This window comes from Lithobates pipiens, unplaced genomic scaffold (genome assembly GCF_037356315.1).
Source record: "Lithobates pipiens isolate NorthernLeopardFrog02 unplaced genomic scaffold, aLitPip1_a1.2 Scaffold_19, whole genome shotgun sequence".
NCBI classification, from domain to species: Eukaryota; Metazoa; Chordata; class Amphibia; order Anura; family Ranidae; genus Lithobates; species Lithobates pipiens.
Genome location: NW_027507764.1, coordinates 511,336,418 through 511,359,624, shown reverse-complemented (window position 1 = coordinate 511,359,624; position 23,207 = coordinate 511,336,418). Strand labels below are relative to the sequence as shown.

The following is a 23,207-nucleotide window of genomic DNA, read 5'->3' as shown; positions in this document are numbered from 1 at the left end:
TTCAGGAAGCAATCTCGATTGGGCTTCACATGCCCACATTCAGGATGGCAACGGCCACAAACGGAGGAACAAAAATATAACAGAACTTTATATTTTCTAACAAGCGATCATGATCATTATATAGTCTTTGAAATCTCATTAGTAATAATGCTAGGATGAAAAAAAAAAAAAAAAAAAAAAAAAAAACCCCACACACGATACAAAAACCAACATAAAAATTAGTCCGGCGAACGAGCTGGCTGTGCAGACTATAACATTTTTGTTGTATGTGAACTCACATCCAATTTTTGTTTAATTAGTACAGTTTTTTTTTTTGTAGGAAAAAAGTAAAAAAAAAAAAATCGTAAGAGCAAGAAAACGCATGCCCAGAAACGAAAGAATACATACAAAACTATTCAACACATGATGACACTTCTGAAGTTGTATTCTGTCGTCCGAAATCTTTCGTATGGTGGGTAACCTCTTCACTTTCTACATGAGACTAGTATGCAACAAAAAACGGACGAACGGTCATCTGAAAATCTGATTATGGCCTGCCTTAAGCCTCGCACACACGGGTCGAATTTCAAAAGAAATTTCTCTTTCGAAAATCTTATCAAAGAATACTTGTTCGAATTTCGCACTATTAGTGGGCTGCAGCAACAGCCAATTTTCGTGCAGCCATCGAATGAGTGATCGGGCATGTTGGGAATTTTTTGAAAAACAAACCATTTTCTAATCAACGATGGGAGAATCGTTCGAGAAATTTAAAAATCAAAAAAGAAATGCGCATGTGCAAAAAAAAAATTCCCGGAATGAAAAGAATAGTCGCAGCTACGAAAATAATTTTCTGTAACAACAGGAGGTGAAATCGAAGGTTTGGTTGGTGGAATTTCTAAATCAATGGTGGCACTGTTGGATCACAAAACGCATGACGTTTCTGATTTTCAAAAGAAAACTTTCGAAATTCGACCAGAAAAAGATGGTCATGTGACCCCCATCGTCTTCAGAAAACAAACACCAAACTAGACTGGCACGTGACTAGTGGTGCAAAAGATCGTCACTGATCCGTGATCTGAACGGGTCAACCTGTTCAGATTGGCACACCACACATCCGGAGCGCTCCACTGCCTCGGCCTTAGAGCCCGTTCACACTGAGGCAGCACGACTTGCAGCGCGACTGCCTCAGGCGACCGTGATCCGACTTTAGCGGCGGCTTGTGAAATGACTTCTGTATAGAAGTCAATGCAAGTCGCCCCAAAAGTCGTACAGGAACCTTTTTCTAAGTCGGAACGACTTGAGTTGCTCCGATTAGAACGGTTCCATTGCATAGAGCGGGACGCGACTTGTCAGGCGGCTAAGTCGCCTGACGGGTCGCCCCTGTGTAAACCGACCCAGAGGAAAGGCCTTCTTGGTACACCTGGCAGCTGTCTGTGGCTATACAGTGCAGGAGATATCTGTGGATATTACAGTGAGTGGGGGAGATGTCCATTACAGTGGGGGAGATGACGTGGATATTACAGCAGTGGGGGAGATTGTGGCTATTACAGTGGGGAGTCTTTTTATTTGCTGATCCGAAAAATTATTTGATCCGTGACTCTGATACAAGGAACAATCTGAACTGTGAACTTTTTTGATCCGTTGCACCCCTACACGTGACCCACATCTTCTACAGAAAGCCAAAACTGGCACGTGACCCTCATCTACAGAAAACCAAGATTAACATGAGACTCTCACCTTCTCCATGCCATGAAACCATCATCCATCAAACCACCGAATGCGCCACGGGGATCACTTTTATCCAAAAATCCGATGCCTGAGGGAAAAGAAAATACCGGGGTAATGGCATCCAGCTGCAGCCATAATCCTGGTATTTAACATCAAACAAATGACGTATTTTCCCAGTTAGGCAGTCGGCAAGGGGTTAAAACATGCATCTGCATGGCTGCCAGGCAACTAGCATTTTTTTTTTCATAGAACGAAAGCTCAATAACAGAAGCAATCATTCTCTCATGACAGGATTCCTAAAAGGAAAAACCTGTTAAAGTCTTTCCGATCTCATGAGTAGACCAGCTGTCAGTCCTGAGCACCAGCTGTGTACACCAAATAAAACAGGATACAGATGGGTCAGTGCGGCACAACACACACAATCCTATTTCCAGCACTGATCTGGTCCCGTTCTATGAACAGGGTTTGGTTTATGATGGACGGGAGAGATGTGACCATGAGAGGGTGTTAAATCTTGGTTTACAGGATGAGGCAACTCTCAGAAAAACTTCAAAAGCTTCAGGAGAAACATAACATACACTACAGTATTTCAAACCCATGGGCATACATTCTGAGCATAAGCTGTGTTTGGAGCCAGGCTACATGGCAGGTAGACCTGATCTAACACAATGAAAAGAGCAAAAGGAGTAAATATGCAATAATGTCCAGAAAGCAGACACAATTGCTGTGATCAGGTTAAGTGGAAAAGATCACGATTGAATGTTGTGGGGTCGATTTACTAAAACTGGAGAGTGCAAAATCTGGCCTTTTATTGTCAAAGCTTAAAGAGGCGTGCCACCTGAAAAAAATAAAAATAAATAAATAATATTAAAAGTCAGCAGCTACAAATACTGCAGCTGCTGACTTTTAATAAATGGACACTCACCTGTTCCCGGGTCCAGCGATGTTGGCAGCAGATGACGAGCAATCGCTCGTCTCTCGGCTGCCCCCACCGCCATTCTCTGTCAGAAAATCGGGAAGTGAAGCGTTGCAGCTTCACTGACCGGTTCCCTACTGCGCATGTGCGAGTCGCGCTGCGCAGCGAGACTGGTCCCCATTGTGTCCTGGGAACTGTGCGTTTCCCAGAACACAATGGGGGGCGGGGCATCTGAGGCTAGCTATTCCCTGGAGTGGGTGCAGATACCTGGATTATACAGGTATCTGCACCCCCCCTCCGAAAGGTGCCAATTGTGGCACCGGAGGGGGGGGGGGGTTCCGTTGAGCGGAACTTCCACTTGACGGTGGAGGTCTGCTTTAAAGAGGAAGTAAACCCTGATGAGTTTACTTCCTCTTTCATTCCCTGCAAAGGTAAAGCATAATGGACTACTATTCATCGCATAGTAGTCCATTATGTGTCACTTACCTGACACAGGAGCCAGCGAAGTCAACGCTGTCCCCTGTAGTCCGCCGCATCCATCTTCTCGGTGGGTCTCGCTGCTCTGCCGCTGTCATTCGGCGAAGCCGTTACTCCCGTGCATGCGAGCCGCCACCCGCGGCATATCGCCGTTGACTGTGGCGCGCTCAGTGCGCCTGCGCGCTGCTGTCTACGGCGCATGGGCCGTAGACAGCGGTGCCTGTCTTTCGGCAAATATCTCCTAAACCGTGTAGGTTTAGGAGATATTTCCTGGACCTACAGGTAAGCCTTAATCTAGGCTTACCTGTAGGTCAAAGTTGGTTGTAAGGGTTTACAACCACTTTAACTGTACAAGCTGAAGTTAGAAGCCGATTGGCTACCATGCACAGCTGCACCAGATTTTGCACTCTCCAGTTTTAGTAAAGCAACCCCTATGGGGGTCACTGCATTTAGACTTCATAAAATGCAAATAAACCCCGACAATGATCTTCTCTTAGGCTGGCTATACATCATACAATTTTTATTTTAGATTTACCAAAACCAGAGGTCAAACCTAAACACTTTCAATTTGTATGCAATCACCCGCACTACCATAGTTAAAAAGGTAAATCCAAAGGAAATTGAATAAGAAAATTGTATAATGCATAGCCAGCATTATTTGCTCTCTTTTGGTCTGTTAAATATACCATTGTAAAGATTTTAGCTGTTTGATAAGTGCATAAAAATACCTGTAGATCATGTCAGAAATTCAGAGCCATTCTCAAGTATGGTAATTGGCGCTTCACATTATTTCAGATAGAAATAGAACAATTGGTTCCTATTTTGTGGCAATGAGCACAGTGGGTGGGATTCAGTAGCTTTGCAACAGTCTTCAGGGCAGGGCTTACACCTTTCAGGCCACAAAATGCAGTGTGTTGTCAGCCCACAAACTATGTGCATTTCTGGCAGATCCACGGGTATTTTTATGAACTTTCAAGGTCTTTAAAGGGATTTATGGGGAAATATTGAATAAGAAGTCAAGATCATGAACACAGGGACCCAACTTCAAACCAGCAGGAGGTATGTTCAAAATTAATCTTAGAAGATATTATTTTACTGAAAAAGTAGTTGATGATTCGAATAGTCTTCCATCAGAGATAGGGAGTCAGTCAACAGTAAGCGGATACGGACATGCTTTGGAAAAACATAGAACTATACTTAAAAAAAAAAAAGAAAAAAAAAAAGGAAGAACAAAGTATATATTGCAGAGATGTACTAAATATACATTTTCTTTGCCATTTGTGTCCTGTTCTCTTCACTTCCTGTTCCATAGCCAAAACAGGTAACAAGTAAGAGGTAATTCCTGGTTGTCACCAGAACTAGCGCCTCTATTGGAAGATTAAATTCTATTCCTGTTCTGGAATCTATCCATAATGTGAGATTTTTTTCTTTTCACTTTTGGGCAAAATCGGTAAACAGGAAAAGTAGGAGAGGATGAATCTCTCTAAGGAGGGGAACAGACAGCAATAAAAACTGACAGCTGTTCTAATCCCTCTCCACTATACAAAACTAAAAAGTTTGTCTTTAGTTAACGTTGCATTCATTTTAAAATACATTTTAATTTTCAGTAATAAAAAGTAAACCAAACCTTGACTTTTCACCCTGCAAGCCTTTTTGTTGCTTAGTGGCCATTCTTTCAGAATGTTGTATTACAAAATGATTACATCACAGGGAAGAGGCTGCATTTTCCATCTTAGATTTACGATAGAACACCCACACTACAGAATGACTCCTAAAAGAGTGACATCTTTCTCATTCCTAACAGAGCTAATGGTTATCTAAGGCTTAAAATTAGATTTACCGTACTTATTGATTTAGTTTTGTTTTCAGTGGTGATGGGTTAGAACCTCTGCTAGTGATTTTGGGTTAATATTACACTTTAATACATGTCCGAATTAATCAGGTTAGATTGTGTGCCTAAGAACATATTGCCACTGCTGGGTTTTCTTATTGGAAAGCCAAGCATGCTTTACAAATGGAGTGATTTGGATACGTGCTCTGTATTAAATGTTTCCTGGAAAATAAAAAAGGTTTATATAGGTATAATTAACTAGAAAAAAAAAATAAAAACTCACCATGACACAAGGCATCAGTTTCTAAACCTAGTTCACAAAAATGTACAATACAACCAACAAACCAATATGGTCAATATAATAAAGGCTGATCAGTAGGTCAATTGTATTCCAAAACATTGAGGGAGCATACTAACTGCTGACACTTAAGGCAGGCATTAAAAATTCAATAACAAACCTTCAATCAGTGCAATCCTAATAAAAAATAAATAAGTAAAAACATTCTGAAACGTACTAAAATAAACCATGTTGGTACTGCCACCGAAAAAGCGTTTTTCACTACTCTTAAACAAATATGCGAAGAAAAAAAAAAAAGAAAAAAAAAAAAAAAAAAGAAAAAAAAAAAAAAACACACAACCCCTACTGAAGAAGTCTTCACTCAGACGTAACGCGTATAGGGGACGGAGCCCATCTGCTGACTTCATCCTGCGGCCATATCAACAAGTGAGATTTTGTATCGTATGTCTTGACAGCCAGCACGGCTCAAGTGCTTTATTATTTTTTTTTTTGTGTTTTGTTATTTTATTGGAGCATTAAAGCTTTTACTAAAACGGAGAGCACTAGATTTTGCTTTTTGTTCCTCCCTATATCCATTATCACCAAGCGTGATCGAGCCGTCAGGAAGGAATGGGAGATACAGAGGTGCAAACGCCACACAGATCATTTCATTATCCCCAGAGGGGAACTGCCGATTTCGACACACTGGTGAAAATGTCATGAGAGCGGCCAGAATCACATTGAGCATCTACTGTTTGTTCTATGGATTATTTTTTTGTTTATTAATACATGGAGTTTGTTAATTATTTTTTTCCATTTTTTGATTATTTATGTTTAGGGCGAGCTGTCTTAATGCTACTTAGGAGTTTATACAGGGACTATTAAGATACTATAGGTATTAACAATTACTATTAGTTTTAAAAATTTTTTTAAATAGAACTAAAATGTAAAACAGTTTTTCCCTCAATTATAACCAGTCAGGTGTGTTTTTTTTTGTCTGTGTCCTATTAGGGATATTTGTCTTCACTTCCTGTCCCAAAATAAGAAGGTATAGGAAATCCCTCCAAAGTGAGGGAATCCATGGTTGTCAACTAGAACTAGTGTCCTCATTGGAAGATTTCTTCTCCATTCCCATTCTGGTGACAACCCAACATCTGATTTTCTCTCACTTTTAAATGATAACGGTAAGCAGGTCCAATAGGGGGGTGACTCTCCCTAACAGGGGCACAGACTAGAATAAAAAGCTGACAGGTGTCCTCTCTCCACTCCATCCAAAGCTAAAAACACAACCCTTTAGTTATACTAATGTAAGGGACATCTATGAAAAGAACACAGTTGGATGCAATTGTGAGGACCCTTTCACACTAGTGGACCGAAAAACTGACAGGAGGACCCAAACGGACCCTCCAGTCCCCTCTATGGAGTGGCAGTGTCAATGATCATTCCCCCTTTGTCTGGTGGATCAGATCTGAGGGAGTCGGGTGTAAACAGACAAGCAGCCCATTTACAGGCTGGCTCTGCGCAGTGTAGAAAATAAAAAGAAGTTCCTGGATGGCCGCACGTCAGAGAATTGGCATCTTTACTGGTCGATAAAATGCTAATGCAGTCACATATCAAATATGGAAAAACAGGATAAAAAAAAAATCTAACATGTTTCACGCCTTGTTCTGGCACTTATTCATAGCTCATGCATCCTAGGCATTAAGGTGAAAAAACACCTGGCAGTGACCGGCCCACCCAGTCCCCCCGTTTTACTTACCTGAGCCCTGGAACGTCACCCGGCGAGGACGCACTGTTCCTCTGCCCGGGGTTCTCAGCTCTTGGTTGGGTAGATTGATAGCAGAGCAGCCATTGGCTCCCACTGCTGTCAATCAAATCCAATGATGTGGGCGCCGGGGCCGAGTCATATATTTGGCAGCTATGGACACAAATTTTGGACTCGTGAGCGAGCCCCCCAAGAGAGCCACCGGGAGAGCGCTTCTCCGAGGGGGTTATCTGATGTGGGGTGGAGCAGCTGAGGGACCCCAGAAGATGGTGTCCAGGGCCATTTTGAGCAAAACGAGCTGCACAGTGGAAGTATGATGTTTGTTTTTTTTGTTTTTTTAATAAAATCAAAGCTTTACAATCACTTTAAGGTTTTTACACACAGCAAGGATTTCAGCATCTCCCACTATAAAAGGAAAATAGATTGAATTCATTGGTGAAAAGTTCTGCTTACCTCCATTTGAGCAGCCGCGATCCTTTGGTCATAATGGCCCAGAAAGTTTGGGAAAAAGGTCATATTGTAGCTCATTCCAATACATCTGGGCACTGCGATTGGTTCACAGGTGAATGCACTGTGCCCATATACAACAGGCAGCAGTAAAGTGCTTAAAATAAGGATCCCACAACGCCACATCTTTGCACCGAAGTCTACAGATAATGTATAGGGTGAAGTCTGGGCTGGTTACGGTATTGGTATTGTGAATGGAGCAGAGTTAGGAGTGGAGAAACGACCATTTACTTCGACATCCAGCATTCCCAGCAGGCAATTCAATACCAGGCAATGGAATTATACAGGAATTATTTTCCATGGACATCCTGTTAGGAAAAAACACACAAAGCACATCAGCTAAACGGCAAGTATTATAATAAACACATTCAAGGCCCTTATAACAAAGACGTGTAATTTTGACATAATAGGGACTCTTACAAACAGGAAACACAATTGTAACTTTGCATCAAGTAACATTTTCAAGTATCCGGGATAACCAACAACACAAAGTTACATATGACCCAAGAGATTTCCACGTAGCAATGTACAGACAGAAAACAGGAGCAGAGGAGGATTACGACCATGGTATGTGTCAGCCAGGTAGGAAGAGATCATTAGACAATTGGTACTTCTCATAACAAAGAAAAACGGGGGAGTTACTATTGCTGACCTTTCCTTTTGAAAATGCTAGGAGACTGGCTGTCATGCTAATCTAATGAAAAAAAAAAAAAAAAAATTGCTGCACTATTAAATTGTGAGAAATATATATAAATCAATATAAAAAGGAATACATTATCAGCCCATAAAGTGTCGAACACAAATGAAGAAATCCTTGAAGTCGTATCTCAGAGTATAACAGAACACCCAAAAGTGCACTTTCCGCCGCAATAAAAGATGGGTCCTTACCGGATAACTAGACTTCACATTATTGGAGCCTAGTAAGACAGATTCACACATCATGGAGGATCCATCCACTGCAGAAGTATGCAACCTGGGGCCCTCCAGCTGTTGCAGAACTACAAGCCTCATCATGCCTCTGGGAGTAAATTGTAACTGCCAGCCTGGCAAAGGAGAAGCAGTGACAAGCTCATCTTTCCCTTACTCTGCTCTCTCCTCCTACCCTGTTTCCCCGAAAATAATACTTAGCGTGATTGTCGGTGATGGCTGCAGTATAAGCCCTACCCCCCAAATAAGCCCTATCCTGTTTCCCCAAAAATAAGCCTTACCCTGAAAATAAGACCTACAGTGCCTTGCGAAAGTATTCGGCCCCCTTGAACTTTTCAACCTTTTGCCACATTTCAGGCTTCAAACATAAAGATATAAAAAAACATTTTTTGTGAAGAATCACCAACAAGTGGGACACAATTGTGAAGTGGAACGAAATCTATTGGATATTTTAAACTTTTTTAGCAAATAAACTGAAAAGTGTTGCGTACAAAATTATTCGGCCCCTTTACTTTCAGTGCAGCAAACTCACTCCAGAAGTTCAGCGAGGATCTCTGAATGATCCAATGTTGTCCTAAATGACTGATGGTGATAAATAGAATCCACCTGTGTGTAATCAAGTCTCTGTATAAATGCACCTGCTCTGTGATAGTCTCAGGGTTCTGTTGAAAGCGCAGAGAGCATCATGAAGACCAAGGAACACATCAGGCAGGTCCGTAATACTGTTGTGGAGAAGTTTAAAGCTGGATTTGGATACAAAAAGATTTTCCAAGCTTTAAACATCCCAAGGAGCACTGTGCAAGCGATCATTTTGAAATGGAAAGAGTATTAGACCACTGCAAATCTACCAAGACCTGGCCGTCCCTCTAAACTTTCAGCTCAGACAAGGAGAAGACTGATCAGAGATGCAGCCAAGAGGCCCATGATCACTCTGGATGAACTGCAGAGAACTACAGCTAAGGTGGGAGAGTCTGCCCATAGGACAACAATCAGTCGTACACTGCACAAATCTGGCCTTTATGGAAGAGTGGCAAGAAGAAAGCCATTTCTCAAAGATATCCATAAAAAGTATCGTCTAAAGTTTGCCACAAGCCACCTGGGAGACACACCAAACATGTGGAAGAGGGTGCTCTGGTCAGATGAAACCAAAATCGAACTTTTTGCCCACAATGCAAAACGATATGTTTGGCGTAAAAGCAACACAGCTCATCACCCTCAACACACCATCCCCACTGTCAAACATGGTGGTGGCAGCATCATGGTTTGGGCCTGCTTTTCTTCAGCAGGGACAGGGAAGATGGTTAAAATTGAGGGGAAGATGGATGCAGCCAAATACAGGACCATTCTGGATGAAAACCTGTTGGAGTCTGCAAAAGACCTGAAACTGGGACGGAGATTTATCTTCCAACAAGACAATGATCCCAAACATACAGCAAAATCTACAAAGGAATGGTTCACAAATAAACGTATCCAGGTGTTAGAATGGCCAAGTCAAATTCCAGACCTGAATCCAATCGAGAATCTGTGGAAAGAACTGAAAACTGCTGTTCACAAACGCTCTCCATCCAACCTCACTGAGCTCGAGCTGTTTTGCAAGAAATGGGCAAGAATTTCAGTCTCTCAATGTGCAAAACTGATAGAGACATACCCCAAGCGACTTGCAGCTGTAATCGCAGCAAAAGGTGGCTCTACAAAGTATTAACGCAAGGGGGCCGAATAATTTTGCACGCCCCACTTTTCATTTTTTTTATTAGTTAAAAAAAGTTTCAAAAATCCAATAGATTTCGTTCCACTTCACAATTGTGTCCCACTTGTTGGTGATTCTTCACAAAAAATCTAATTTTTATATCTTTATGTTTGAAGCCTGAAATGTGGCAAAAGGTTGAAAAGTTCAAGGGGGCGAATAATTTCCCAAGGCACTGTACAAGGACTTTAATTAGTGCTTATTTGAGGGGTAGGGCTTATATTGCAGCCATCACTGACAATCACGCTAGGTCTTATTTTTGGGGAAACAGGGTATAAGCATGCTTCTTGTCATTCTTGTCAGCAAATCAACCGCATGGCTCCTTGCGTAGCTTCCTCTCACACTCCAGCTCTGCTGTACAGATTCTGTAAGAGGCTAATACCAGGTCACATTCAGGTACTTACATTTCAGGCACTGCTTGCATTTACACGTACACTTAATGATGTACTAAATTGTGAGCTTTATATCTGCCTAGAGTCAAGATTTAAAACAGCTAGATTGTGGACCGATATCAACATTTTCCGAAAAATCAATATTGGTTGCAAACTAGACCGATATTGCTATTGATATATAAAAGGGCTTTTACCAGGTGATGCCAGCGGTGGCAGCCTTCACCCTGGTACCGTTCTTTAGAGTGGACGGTCAGCTTTATTGTAATGACAACCGATGCGGCTCAGCAACCACTCAGCTGTTATTACAAGTGGGGAGAGGGGACATCTCCCCCTCGCACCCCCCCTGCCGCTTCCACGTCCCACCAGCAGGCCCAAGCGGCCAGCCGGCAGGACATGCCAATGCTTTGTTTGGGTCTTCAGTTTTTAAAAATAGAAATGATAAAAAAAAAAATAATAAAAAAAAAAAACACACACAATCTTGACATTGTGAATACTTTCAAGTGCAGATGAGAGGTAAGACCCCTGGTCAATCCATAAAAAGGAGTACCTGTCACTGCCTATTACTGTCAAGGATGTTTACATTTCTTGTGACAGCAATAACAGTGATTTAAAAAAAATAAAAACAAACATTTTATATATTGGTATCGCATCGGCACCGAAAAAACTATACCGGTCGATCCCCAATTCACAGTCTTACAATTCGTTTTCTTTAGAACACAGCCACAGCCTGAGTATAAAAGTCTGACCCCTGCTCTCTGTGAGGAAGCAGTGGTCTCTCTCCATGGGGTCTGACACACTCCCTGCTGAGCTCTCCAAAAAGCAAAACTCTAGACTAACATCAGAAGATCAGCATGATAGCCTGGCCAATGGCATTTTAAGAAGGGTAGATCAGCAACAGCAGACTTCACACAGAAAGCTGAAAGAAGCATACAAGAATATGGAATTCATGTAAAAAAAAAAAAAAAAAAAAAAAAAAAACACCACACACACACATTTTCATGCACATGTTACACCTACAACAAAATTGATTAATTAAACTTTCTGGTAAACAAGATCACCATCAAAATACACAGAGGATGAACAAACAGATGATTCTGAAGAAGTGAAGTCAAGGACTACTTATTCATTAAACTCTCACAACACAGGGTGCATAATCCTCCCACTGCCTGGAGGTGCAAATGAAGTCGTCCCTCCGTCATCAGAAAATGGCGAGATGGAGAAAATATGCTATTAGAACAAAAATCCACAATGACAAGTAGTAATCAATTTCCTTGTTGGGTTTGAAATCTTGATGGCAACGTCTGCATGGTCCAGACTGGCGTGAACTTGCATGTTTGTGCCCCTTTTATATGGACATTCTGTTAGTCCATTTTTTTATCACGATCAGATTGACTGCGATGTAGACCTACAGACAGCTAGATTTAAGCAGATATACTGTATTTATTGGTGTTTAACACACACTTTTTTCCCCCTTAAAATCAGGGGAAAAAAGGGTGCGTGTTATACGCCGATCCCCCGCCGATTGAAAGCTTCTCGGCGGTTTTTGGCTATTTTCAGCCACAAGAACAGCCGAGTGTGGCTGAAAGCTGCCGGGAACAGCCAAAAGCTACCAAGCGCCGCCAAGATACACAGGACATCCACTCTCGGCGGCGCCATTTTTAAATGGCAAGCCTGCAAATGACTGACAAGGCTGCAATGCAAGGCTGCATGAATGACCATTTAAATGTACGTTTTTTTCCTCAAAAATCCCTCCTAAACTTGAGGTGCGCGTTATACTCCGATAAATACGGTACATTTACATTCAGGTTAAAGTAGTGCTCATTCTTTAAAATGATACTTCACCTCTACAAAAAACCTGCCTATGCAGGTAAGAGATGTTTTTAGATTAAAACAATCTGTGCAGCTCAGAGTATGAATAATACCCTTACTATAGGTGTAGGCCATTTACATACCTTATGAAGTCTGACTGGAATACTCCCAGGATGTTGCCAAGTGAGGCCTAGTCATCACTGCTCACCTCCACCATCACAGGAATCAGCTTTTTCTCTGATTCAAACCCTCTCACATTCCCTTTCTCTCTCTCCTGATGCAGTAGCTCTAAACTCACCATTTGAGAGCTCAGTCCTGTGGTGGTGGAGGTGAACAGTAATGACTAGGCCTCACTTAGCAACGTCCTAACAACATGGCTTCTTGAGGCAAGTAAAAGGCCTACACCTATACAAAGGGCATTATTTACTTTAGGCAGAGCTGCACAGTTTTCACCTTAGCTGCATAGGCAGTTTTGTGGTGAAGGTGAACCACCCCTTTGAAAGCTCGCCAGTCTTTAAATGTGTCTAATTTGTCTGTACCCGCTCCCACTACCTCAATCCTCGCTTAGGTGAGAAGAAGGATGTCACTTGTCCTGTCCTCCTCCCTACCTGCAGCTTACTGGACCATGTCACCCATCCTAGAAGGCTGCAGGACCAGTCTCAACAGGAAGTCACAGGCTGTTCCTAAATGGCAGCGCCATCAACCCGCAGTGTGGAGAATTGGATGTAGAGTTTCCATCTTTTCTTCAAGTCACTTTAGCGGCGCACAGCAATTTTTTTTATAGTATAAACTATACATATATTTTGTTATTAAATAACATTTCTAATCATATGAAGTTAATAACAAAAGTCCCCCTTTACATCAGAGTCCACAGAGTTCCCTTTCACTGCAAACTCTGATGTAAGGGAGAACTCTGGGGCTTCTAACATAAGCTATGCTCTGTGAACCCCCGATTTAAGGGGGGACACTGAGAACTCTGATGTAAGGGGAAACACTGTGGCCTCTGGTGTAAAGGGGAACTCTGATGTAAGGGGTGCTCTGAGATCCCCGATTTGCCTTAGTGTACTCATTCAAATGTGGGATAGAGAGGGGGGAGACTTGAGTCACAGACAGGGATGGATGGTGAGCTCACTCGCCCCTTTCCACCTCTCATCCAGATGTATCGGTGGCTGCTGGACTTCAAATTTCCAGCCCCAACTTTACTTTTCTGAGGCACAGCGCCAGGGTGTGTGTGTGTGTGTGTGTGTGTGTGTGTGTGTGTGTGTGTGTGTGTGTGTGTTAGTGCTGGATTTGGGCAGTGTGAAAGGAGGGTAACAGACACTCTAAGCTTAGACAACTGCAGCCAGCAACCCTGCTGGGAAACAATAGTCCAGTCTAAATAAAAAGTGTCCGGGTTTTAGCCAGTCTGAAACCCAGATACATGATTCCAAACCCGAACTGTCCGGGTGAATCCTGAACAGGTGGCAACCCTCATTAGATGTAGGAACACAGTGCTGGAGACCAGGAACAGGTCCACAAGACTGAGGAAAAAAATGGAACGGACATGGAAGTCACCTATGCGACATTGGTTTCTGTTCTGACCAGGGTGGATAAAAAATCAATGATTTAAAAAAATAATCTATAAAACCTGGATTTTTTTTTAATTTAAATTATATTTTAATAAAATGTTTTTGGAATAATAAATTTTTTTTTTTTTAAAGATAGTTTTCTACTTAAGATACATTAATAATTTAGTTTATTCAGCATAAAATAAAGCTTAGTTATGAAGCATGAGGCTGTATATTCTGCAATATTTACATTTTGGTAAACTCATTCAATGAATCCAAGCTGAGATAACATGCACTGCATTGATGCAGTCACACAATTTCACAGTAACCATGAGATAAAACAAAGTTCAGGAATATTCCTTTATCACATTGTTTTGCAAACGTATGTAGGGTACACTAAAAACTGTATGATTAAATCGGTTCTGATATTGCTGTTTTACCAACCTGACAGCTTCTTCAAAATTGGAAACATTAACCACTTCGCATCCAGGCCAATTCTGACATTTCTCTCCTACATGTAAAATTCATAAATTTTTTGCTAGAAAATTACATAGAACCCCCAAAGAGAATACAATGGCGGTTGTTGCAACTTTTTATCTCGCACTGTATTTGCGCAGCAATTTTTCCGAATGCGTTTTTTTCAGAAAAAAACAGTTTCATACAAAAAAAAAAAAAAAAGTAAAGTTAGCCCAATTTTTTTGCATAATAGATGAAGATACGCAGAGTAAATAGATACCCAACATGTCATGCTTCAAAATTGCATGCGCTCGTGGAATGGTGCCAAACTTTGGTATTTAAAAATCCCCATAGGCGACGCTTTAACATTTTTTACTGGTTACATGTTTTGCTTCACAGAGGAGGTCTAGTGCTAGAATTATTGCTCTCACTCTAACGTTCGCGGTGATACCTCACATGTGTGGTTTGCACACCGTTTTCATATGTGGGCTGGACTTATGTATGCGTTCGCTTCTGCGTACAAGCTCACGGGGACAGGGGCGCTTTAATACATTTTTTTATTGTTAATTTTACTTTTATTTTTTTGACACTGTAAAAAAAAAAAAAAATAATAAAATTGATTACTTTTATTCCCATTACAAGGAATGTAAACATCCCTTGTAATAGGAATATGGCACGATCGGACCCATTTACAGTGAGATATGGGGTCAATAAGACCCCATATCTCACCTAAAAAAAAACGATCACGGCTTCCCAGCCAAATCGGCGCCGTTATTTTGAATGCAGAGGCCGAACGATCATAGAGACTCCGGGGACCATCTGGTCCACCGAAAATCTCGATGGTATCATCCGGGGGCCGGCAGATCCTGTGACCGACTCACCAATGAAAGCGGTGAGTCGGTAGAAGCACCGGAGGGCGGCGGGGGGGGGGGGGGGTTTCGTCCCCTCCCGCTGCCCGTAACAACGATCAAGCGGTGGAACAGCTGCTATGATCGTTCTTATGGTGCAGGGAATCGCCGGCTGAAAATGCTGATATCTGAATGATGTCTGTGGCCTCAGGCATCATTCAGATATAACCACCGAAAGCCGAGGCCGTCCTACCGGCGTGAAGCGGTTAATCTTGTTTGCAAATATTAAAGATTCTAACTATCAGTGAGAATGGGTCCTAAAGAGCACCTGTCATTTCAAATCCATCATGGCAGCGCCTGTTAGCGGGCATCCACTCATTTGCTGCCGCCATATCCCTCACCTTGTTGTGCCACTGCTGCATTAACAGCCGTCACATTCAAGTGAATGGGACTATCGGAGAGTCAACATCGGGTCAGAGGTGAAGCCGCTGCAGGACAGAGATGACAGTTGCTCTTTAAAAAAACGTTGAAGCATTTCCCCTAGTGACTTAAATCAAATCCACCCTGGTTCTGACCAGTCTAGGATCCCCTCTGGGGACAGAACAGAGGGGCTCCGTAAGAAAGGGGCATTCAAAAACATGTATGTTTTAATGCCTTGCAGATTGCTTGTAATATTGTTTGCCATTTGTTATAGCTAGGCTTTTCAGTAAAACAAAAAAAACACACACACACACACACACACACACACACACATTTCTGCATTTAAATAGCTTGGCAATTTTATTGCCTTGCCATCAAATATTTTTTATTCGTGATAATGCACTATTAAAAAGTTTAATACTAATATATATATATATATATATATATATATATATATATATATATATATATATATATATATATATATATATATATATATATATATATATATATATATATACACACACAAACTTTTTTTCCCCCCCTTTAAATGGTCTATTTTGGTTTTCGGCCAAGCGCATCCTGAATTTTTGGCTTCGGTACAGAAGTTTCATTGTGGTGCACCACTAGTTTGAACTCCTGTAAGGATACTGGATTGGCCTGCCTATACCTTGGACAACCACTCCCCTTCTGTCTGAACTTTGCACTGGGGTCAATGGCAGCAATAAAATGTTGGCAAAAGCATTTACTCTTCTCAAGTCATACATAAAGAAAAAGAAAAATAACACAAAATGTTGGCTGGAGTTGAGCCAATTAATTAGTAAAACTGAATGTCAGATTGGTTCCTTGGGGCAATATATAAACTTTCTTTTGAAGGCAGTAGTGATGGACGAACTTCCGACGGGACGTTTCGCGAAAGCGAAATGCGAACGGACCCAAACGTTCGCGAAACCGAACGTTCGCCGCGGGCCCCATTGACTTCAATGGGAGGCGAACTTTGCAAACCTTCATGTCGAATTTGCGGCCACGTGGTAATTATTAGGGGGTAAAACGTAGTCCCACCATCTGGACAATGACATAATACATGTATGAGGTGAATTTGGGATCGATAACTACAAGCATTTTTATTTTATTTGGGAAATTGTTCTAACAATTCAGGACTATGGAGCTAATGAAGGCAATGGAGGAGAGGGAAGGTCAGGGACCAGGGTAGGCAAAGAAGAGGGTGCAGGAGATGATCACCAGCAGCGTGACATACCGGAATGACACATGCACCGTGATAGAGGCATCTGACAGCAGCACCGTAATACAGAGCACTGACAGCAGCACCGTGACATACAGCGCTGACAGCAGCACCGTGACATACAGCGCTGACAGCAGCACCGTGACATACAGCGCTGACAGCAGCACCGTGACATACAGCGCTGACAGCAGCACCGTGACATACAGCGCTGACAGCAGCACCGTGACATACAGCGCTGACAGCAGCACCGTGACATACAGCGCTGACAGCAGCACCGTGACATACAGCACTGACAGCAGCACCGTAAGCAGCCCCAGGAGGAAGTCAGCACAGCACAGGGATGGTGTGATCCCCTCATAATAAGAACCCCCAGGAGGAAGTCAGCACAGCACAGGGATAGTGTGATCCCTTCATAATAAGAACCCCCAGGAGGAAGTCAGCACAGCACAGGGATATCATAAGCAGCCCCAGTAGAAATATGACACCACTCAACCTCTTCAAAGAGGAGGGTAGGGGCATATAGTACGGTGTGCTTTTTTGGGTCAAGGAAGTGAGCAGACTGTACGTCAGTCCCTATACCGCTGAAGGACTGCTGCAGTATAGGGCAGCGGTCAGCAGTGGTGCACGTCAACCCTATCTATTGTGGACCGATAGCGGTCCTTACAGAACAGCAGACTGTACCGCACTCAAGCCTATGTACCGTAGCACCCTATACCAAGTTACCAGTCCTTATAAGAACTTTTGTGGAACAAGTGAGTTGTGAATGTTTAGCAGACTGCAGCAGAAGGGCAGCAGTCAAGTATAATATCCTTTCTATATTTGGAAGAAAGAATATTATACATGTACAAGCCTATTACTGTACCACTGATACCAGTCCTGAAAAGAACCTTTGTGGAACTAATAATAACAGCAAGTCTTTAAAATTACCCTCACTGCCTGACAACACTGCTTCCTTCCTGTCCCTATACAAATTGGCAAAAAAAGAGAACGATTAGTGGTTACTGGAACAGCTCTTTTGTGGACCTTGATAGTAACAGCTAATGATGATGATGATGATGATGATGATGAAAGACTAATCTGGCTGTCCCTGTAGCATACACCGTCCTTTCCCTTTCTCTAAACTAACAAAAGACACTCAGGCTGCTGCAAGAATCAGCAGCACAGCAAACCTATCAACACCTAACACCTATACCAGTCCTGAAAAGAACTTTTGTGTACCAAATAGCTAGTGGTTTATCTCTCCCTACTCCACACAGGAACCTGTCCCTATCGTAACAGAAGAAAGAATGTAAAATGGCCACCGGATCGGGTGTATTTATAGGTTAGGGGGAATGTCCAAGTGTCCATGTGCTGTCATGTCTCAATTGGCTGTCCTGTATCACATGATAAACGTGTCACCAAAGGTTAAAGTTCTTGTATACATTAAACACGTAAGTCCGCCGCGGCGAACGACGGAAAAAGGCGTTCGAACGTGCGGACCGCGAATGTCGGAAATTCGCCGCGAAACGACCGCCGGGCGAAACGTTCGTCCATCACTAGAAGGCAGATGACTCAGGAGGCTTCATCATTAGCAGGCCATGATGCATTATTCCTAGCCTGCATCTTGGAGGAGACCATGGCCTCCATTGTAGCAGCATTGGTAATAGATAACTACAGACATAAGGAAAGTCCCCCCCTCCCCCAGGGTGAGGCGGTGGGTGTACACCCCTCCCGTCCTGCTGTACTAGTTATTGTACCTCAATGTTTTTTTAATATGCAAAGTTTTAGATTGGATTTTGTGTGTATAATTAACAAACTAGCCCCAGGAACCATGATAAACATCTGCTAAGCTTCCTGAAAATAACCAAGTAGCAGCAAAAATTAACACTTCAGTGTGACCTTCTCTACTAGGCTGAACCTAAAAAGACATAAAATGCAGCCAGTTCGCTCTAAACTTCAAGAATTTATATTAGACACAATCCAGTTGCTGGTGACAAATCCCCAAAAACTGTGGCGAAAAAGCTCACCGACTTCCATGTGTCGCTCCTTCGCTGGTCACATGAGTGAAGCACCTCTTCCTCGCTAAAAGAAAGGCCACCAGTAAGCCAGCGACATCTCGCTCATCCAGCCAGTGAAGGAGCAAAGCATGAAAAAACCCAAGTTTTATTTCACCCCGTTTAGCCTGCTATCCTATCAGCTATCCTGTCCATGCCCTAAAAACAGCCATTGCCTTGGACCGGACCAGCCTGAGGTGCCTTGGCAAAAAAAAAAAAAGAAAAAAAAAAAAAAAGAGAGGTCAACAAGCTGGCGGGTGGGTCATCCCTGTCTTTTTTGTTACACAAAGGCTCAGGCTTTTATTGTGTGGCATTACAACCTTGGGCACCATGCGGGCAAGTGGCTGGCTTTCTAACAACCAATGTCAGAGGTTAAGGACGTTGGGCGCCTGAGGAGGTCTAAGTTTGCACCTCCCCTTTCCCTCTGTCAGCACTGGGGTCAAGTTGGCTGTACTAGAGTGCAAAGGTATACCACTTTGTAAAAAAAAACAAAAAACAAAACAAAACAAAAAAACACACATCTAAATGTGAAGTGCCATATACGTGTGTAGAGGCAGCTACATTATGTAAAAACAATTTCAGTTTTTTTTCTTATATAATTTTACTCTAGGGATCCTTGAAATTGTGCAAAATTTTAAAAGGGTGTCTTGACTGGAAAAAGGTTGAGAAACACGGTCTTAGTCCAAAATGCTGCCCTTTGCTTGCCTTTATCTGGCCCTTGGGGCACCATCCCTTCCACTGACACCAACAGTGGGGGAACCATTCCTTTCACCGACACCTATAACAGGACATCTTAAATATAAAATATAGGGCACTATCCCCCCCATTAATACTAATTATGGGTCTCTATCAGCCCTCTGCAGCCTCAATTAGTGGGTCAATTGGTTGCCAATGGTCCTTAGAGGGACTTGGTGCCACGCTTGCGCTTTGGGAATCTTAGGTGGGTATTGGGGGGACCCTTTTGTGTGGGGGGGGGTCTCTGGTTTGGGGGAGCTCTTAAGCTACTAATTATTTTCATTAATCATCATTAATAATGTTCGATATGATTAATTTTGTAATAAAAGTTTAAAATGTATATTTTGCTTTTCATAGAATCTACATGCACATCCAGGTTCTCAATATCATTCCCCTGAAGAAGCCAATGTTTTGGCGAAACAAGTAGAGATAAACCGCCTGTTCTATTTAGTGGCCTCTCAACATTGGCCTCCTTTGTATGTACTAATTGATTTACAATTGTTCACACACCTGTTTATGTATTGCCTTGATTTTTGTACTAATAAAATGCTTTATATTTTTATCTATGAGTGTATTATATACATTTGCAGACACCGTTTAATCCCTGTTCTATATCCCTTTTTACCTTGTCAAGAACAAAAGTAGGGATGAGGCGCCATATATAGCCATATATAGAGGACTTTCTAGCCATACTAGACTATTTCTTGGTAATGATAGGGCACTATCCCCCCCATTAATACTAACAATGGGGCACTAGTCGTCCTTTTACTGACTACAGCCACTATGTCATCTTTTTAATGGCACTGGGGCATTTCCTACTCCCACTGGCCACTTTGCCCCCCTCTAAAGTCTGAAGGACAGTAAATGGGCCCATTGTTTAGAAAGTTTGGAGACCCCTGCCTCACACCAACAACAATTGGTTTACACACTCCTATGTACAGGCATCCCGAAAAACCCCAAAGAGGAATTGCTGAACCTGAAACCCACACATTGCCGCACTCACCATTTCACTTTACTAGGGCTGAAACAACTAATCGATTAATCGACAACTGATTATGAAATTAATCAATTACTATTTTCATGATCGATTAATTGGCCAGTAACATAATGAGGTAAAAAAAAAAAAAAAAAAAAAACAATTGCTACTGTAAATATTACTCACAGTAAAAAAAATAAAAATAAAAAAAAAATAAAAAAAATTAACCCCTTACAGTAGTGATCATCTGCTTTTTTGTACTATAAAGGGCCATTTTTTTTTTTTAACCCCATTATGTCACATCTATGCTTTTTTCAGCTGCTGCATATTTGGAAAGGGTCAGGCACACAAAACGGTTCTTTTTTGGTTCAATATACTTCAATGGAGAAGCTGCAGAAAAGCATGGAATGCGTTTTTGCAGCAAATGCAAAAACATAAATCGCAGCAAAATCACGTGCACAAAAATCAAAACGCACATCAAAAAGCACTGCAGAAACAGATTAAAAGGAAACTGCATAGATGTGTACCGAGCCTTATGCTGGTCACACGGTCAATTTTCAGGCAAGAATATGGAGACAAAAAAAAAAATCTTTGTACATTCGCTGAATGAAAGAATGTTTGAAATTTCCACTTGTTTTTAACATTCTGTTTTTAACATGAATGTCATTTCTGAACGAAAACCACATACACTGTTTTCTATTTACAAATTTTCCTGTCACTGTTGTTGAAAATGAACGTCGATTTGACCCCACTAACTATTAGAAAATCAAACAAACGTTCTTATAATGAAATTTTTTTTGAAGGAAGAAATAGTTTTTTTTAAACAATAGTATATTAGTAAACTAATAGTATATACAGTATATCACTTCTGTCTGTTACTCGGAGTGGATTAGAGATTTTGCTCTCTAACCATATAGTTGGTCATTTATATTTACCACTGCATAGAGATATTTAAGAATAAATTGCCTTTTTTTTTTACTTTTGCATATTTAACTAAATTAGGTAGCAGATAACTAGATAAGCAGGTAATTAGATAACAGGTATTTTCACCCACTTCCGGGCATAGACTCCCACGGGAGTCTACGCCATTTCCTGCCCTGCCGCGCTGTCTGCTGGGACACACACGGGTCCCAGAGACAGCGCGGAGATTTCCTATTGCGCGGCGCGGCTCGCGCATGCGCAGTAGGGAACCGGGAAGTGAAGCCGATTCGCTTCACTTCCTGATTCCCTCACCTAGAATGGCGGCGGCAGCAGCCGAGAGCCGAGCGATCGATCGGCCTCGGCATCGCTGGAACCCGGGACAGGTGAGTGTCCATTTATTAAAAGTCAGCAGCTGTAGTATTTATAGCTGCTGGCTTTTAATTTTTTTTTTTTGGTGGAATCCCTCTTTAAGGTTATTAACCAATTAATCAAAACAATATTTCGGCCAACTAATCTATTATGAAAATAATCGTTAGTTGCAGCCCTACACTTTACATTCCTTTTCAATGCGGCTAAACAGGTTCTTGCCAAGGCATGGTGGTCTTGCAGGTGAAACAAAAAGTTTGTCATGGTTTCTAGTGAATAAACAAAATGGCCACAAGCTTAAATTATTCAATGCACACATTTGAACAGATTTGGATTGAATTTTTTTATTTATTTTTTTTAAAACAGGACCTACCTCCAGTTACTCCCCAAAGCCTTTTCTCCCACGTATAGACCTCTCTCGCATTCCCACCCCCTTGACGCTTCCGCTTTCTTTCATCTTACCAACTTTTCTGTGTTACCTGTGCAATTCTGGAGCGCATGCTCTGCCCATCTAACCTCACCTCTGTGAGATATGCTCAACATGCTGTGTCACCCTAAATCTACCTCCATTCCCAAGGCTACATTCATGGAAATTGGGGCGCTGCAAATAGTAGATGCAGGAATCAAAAATTCCTGCTGCAGCTCTGAGCATCTAGGTGTGGCTGCTGACAGGTTGCCGATGGCCAGAGCTATTCGTGTCTCTCTGTATAGCCAGCAATTACCTGCGGTGATTGCTGCTGGATGCACACAGAGTGCATCCAGCGGCAAATCACTGCAGGTAATCGCTGGTTGTGTGGACAATAGCTGCAACCACCTGTGACCTGCCATTATAGTGAATGGGGCCAGCGGTCGCACCTATTGGCTTAGAGTCACAGAAGGAACCCAAATCCTGCTGCTGATATTCGCACCGGCCCTAGAACATAGATATGAATGTAGCCTTAGTCCCGCTTGTCCAGTGGACGACATGACTCAAATACAACCATCCTCAGCTACAAGGAGACTTAAAAAAGAAAAAAAAAAAAAAAAAAAAAAAAAAAAAAAAAGGAGTAAGTTTGGGGTGTAAAAAAAAAAAAAAAAAAATTATATATATATATATATATATATATATATATATATATATATATATATATATATATATATATATATATATATATATACACAGTGGTGTGAAAAAGTGTTTGCCCCCTTCCTCATTTCCTGTTCCTTTGCATGTTTGTCACACTTAAGTGTTTCGGAACATCAAACCAATTTAAACAATAGTCAAGGACAACACAAGTAAACACAAAATGCAATTTGTAAATGAAGGTGTT

At 41.8% G+C, this 23,207-nt stretch overlaps 1 protein-coding gene across 1 annotated transcript in view; it reads right to left on the bottom strand.

Annotated features, from left to right (window-relative positions):
* Positions 1-23,207, bottom strand: part of FZD6 (frizzled class receptor 6) — a 106,899-nt gene that overhangs the window by 63,625 nt on the left and 20,067 nt on the right. Inside the window, exon 2 of the mRNA XM_077493141.1 lies at positions 7,427-7,788. Within this exon, the coding sequence (XP_077349267.1) occupies positions 7,427-7,606 (180 nt within the window). The 5' untranslated portion in view covers positions 7,607-7,788. The remainder of the gene's footprint in view (positions 1-7,426; positions 7,789-23,207) is intronic.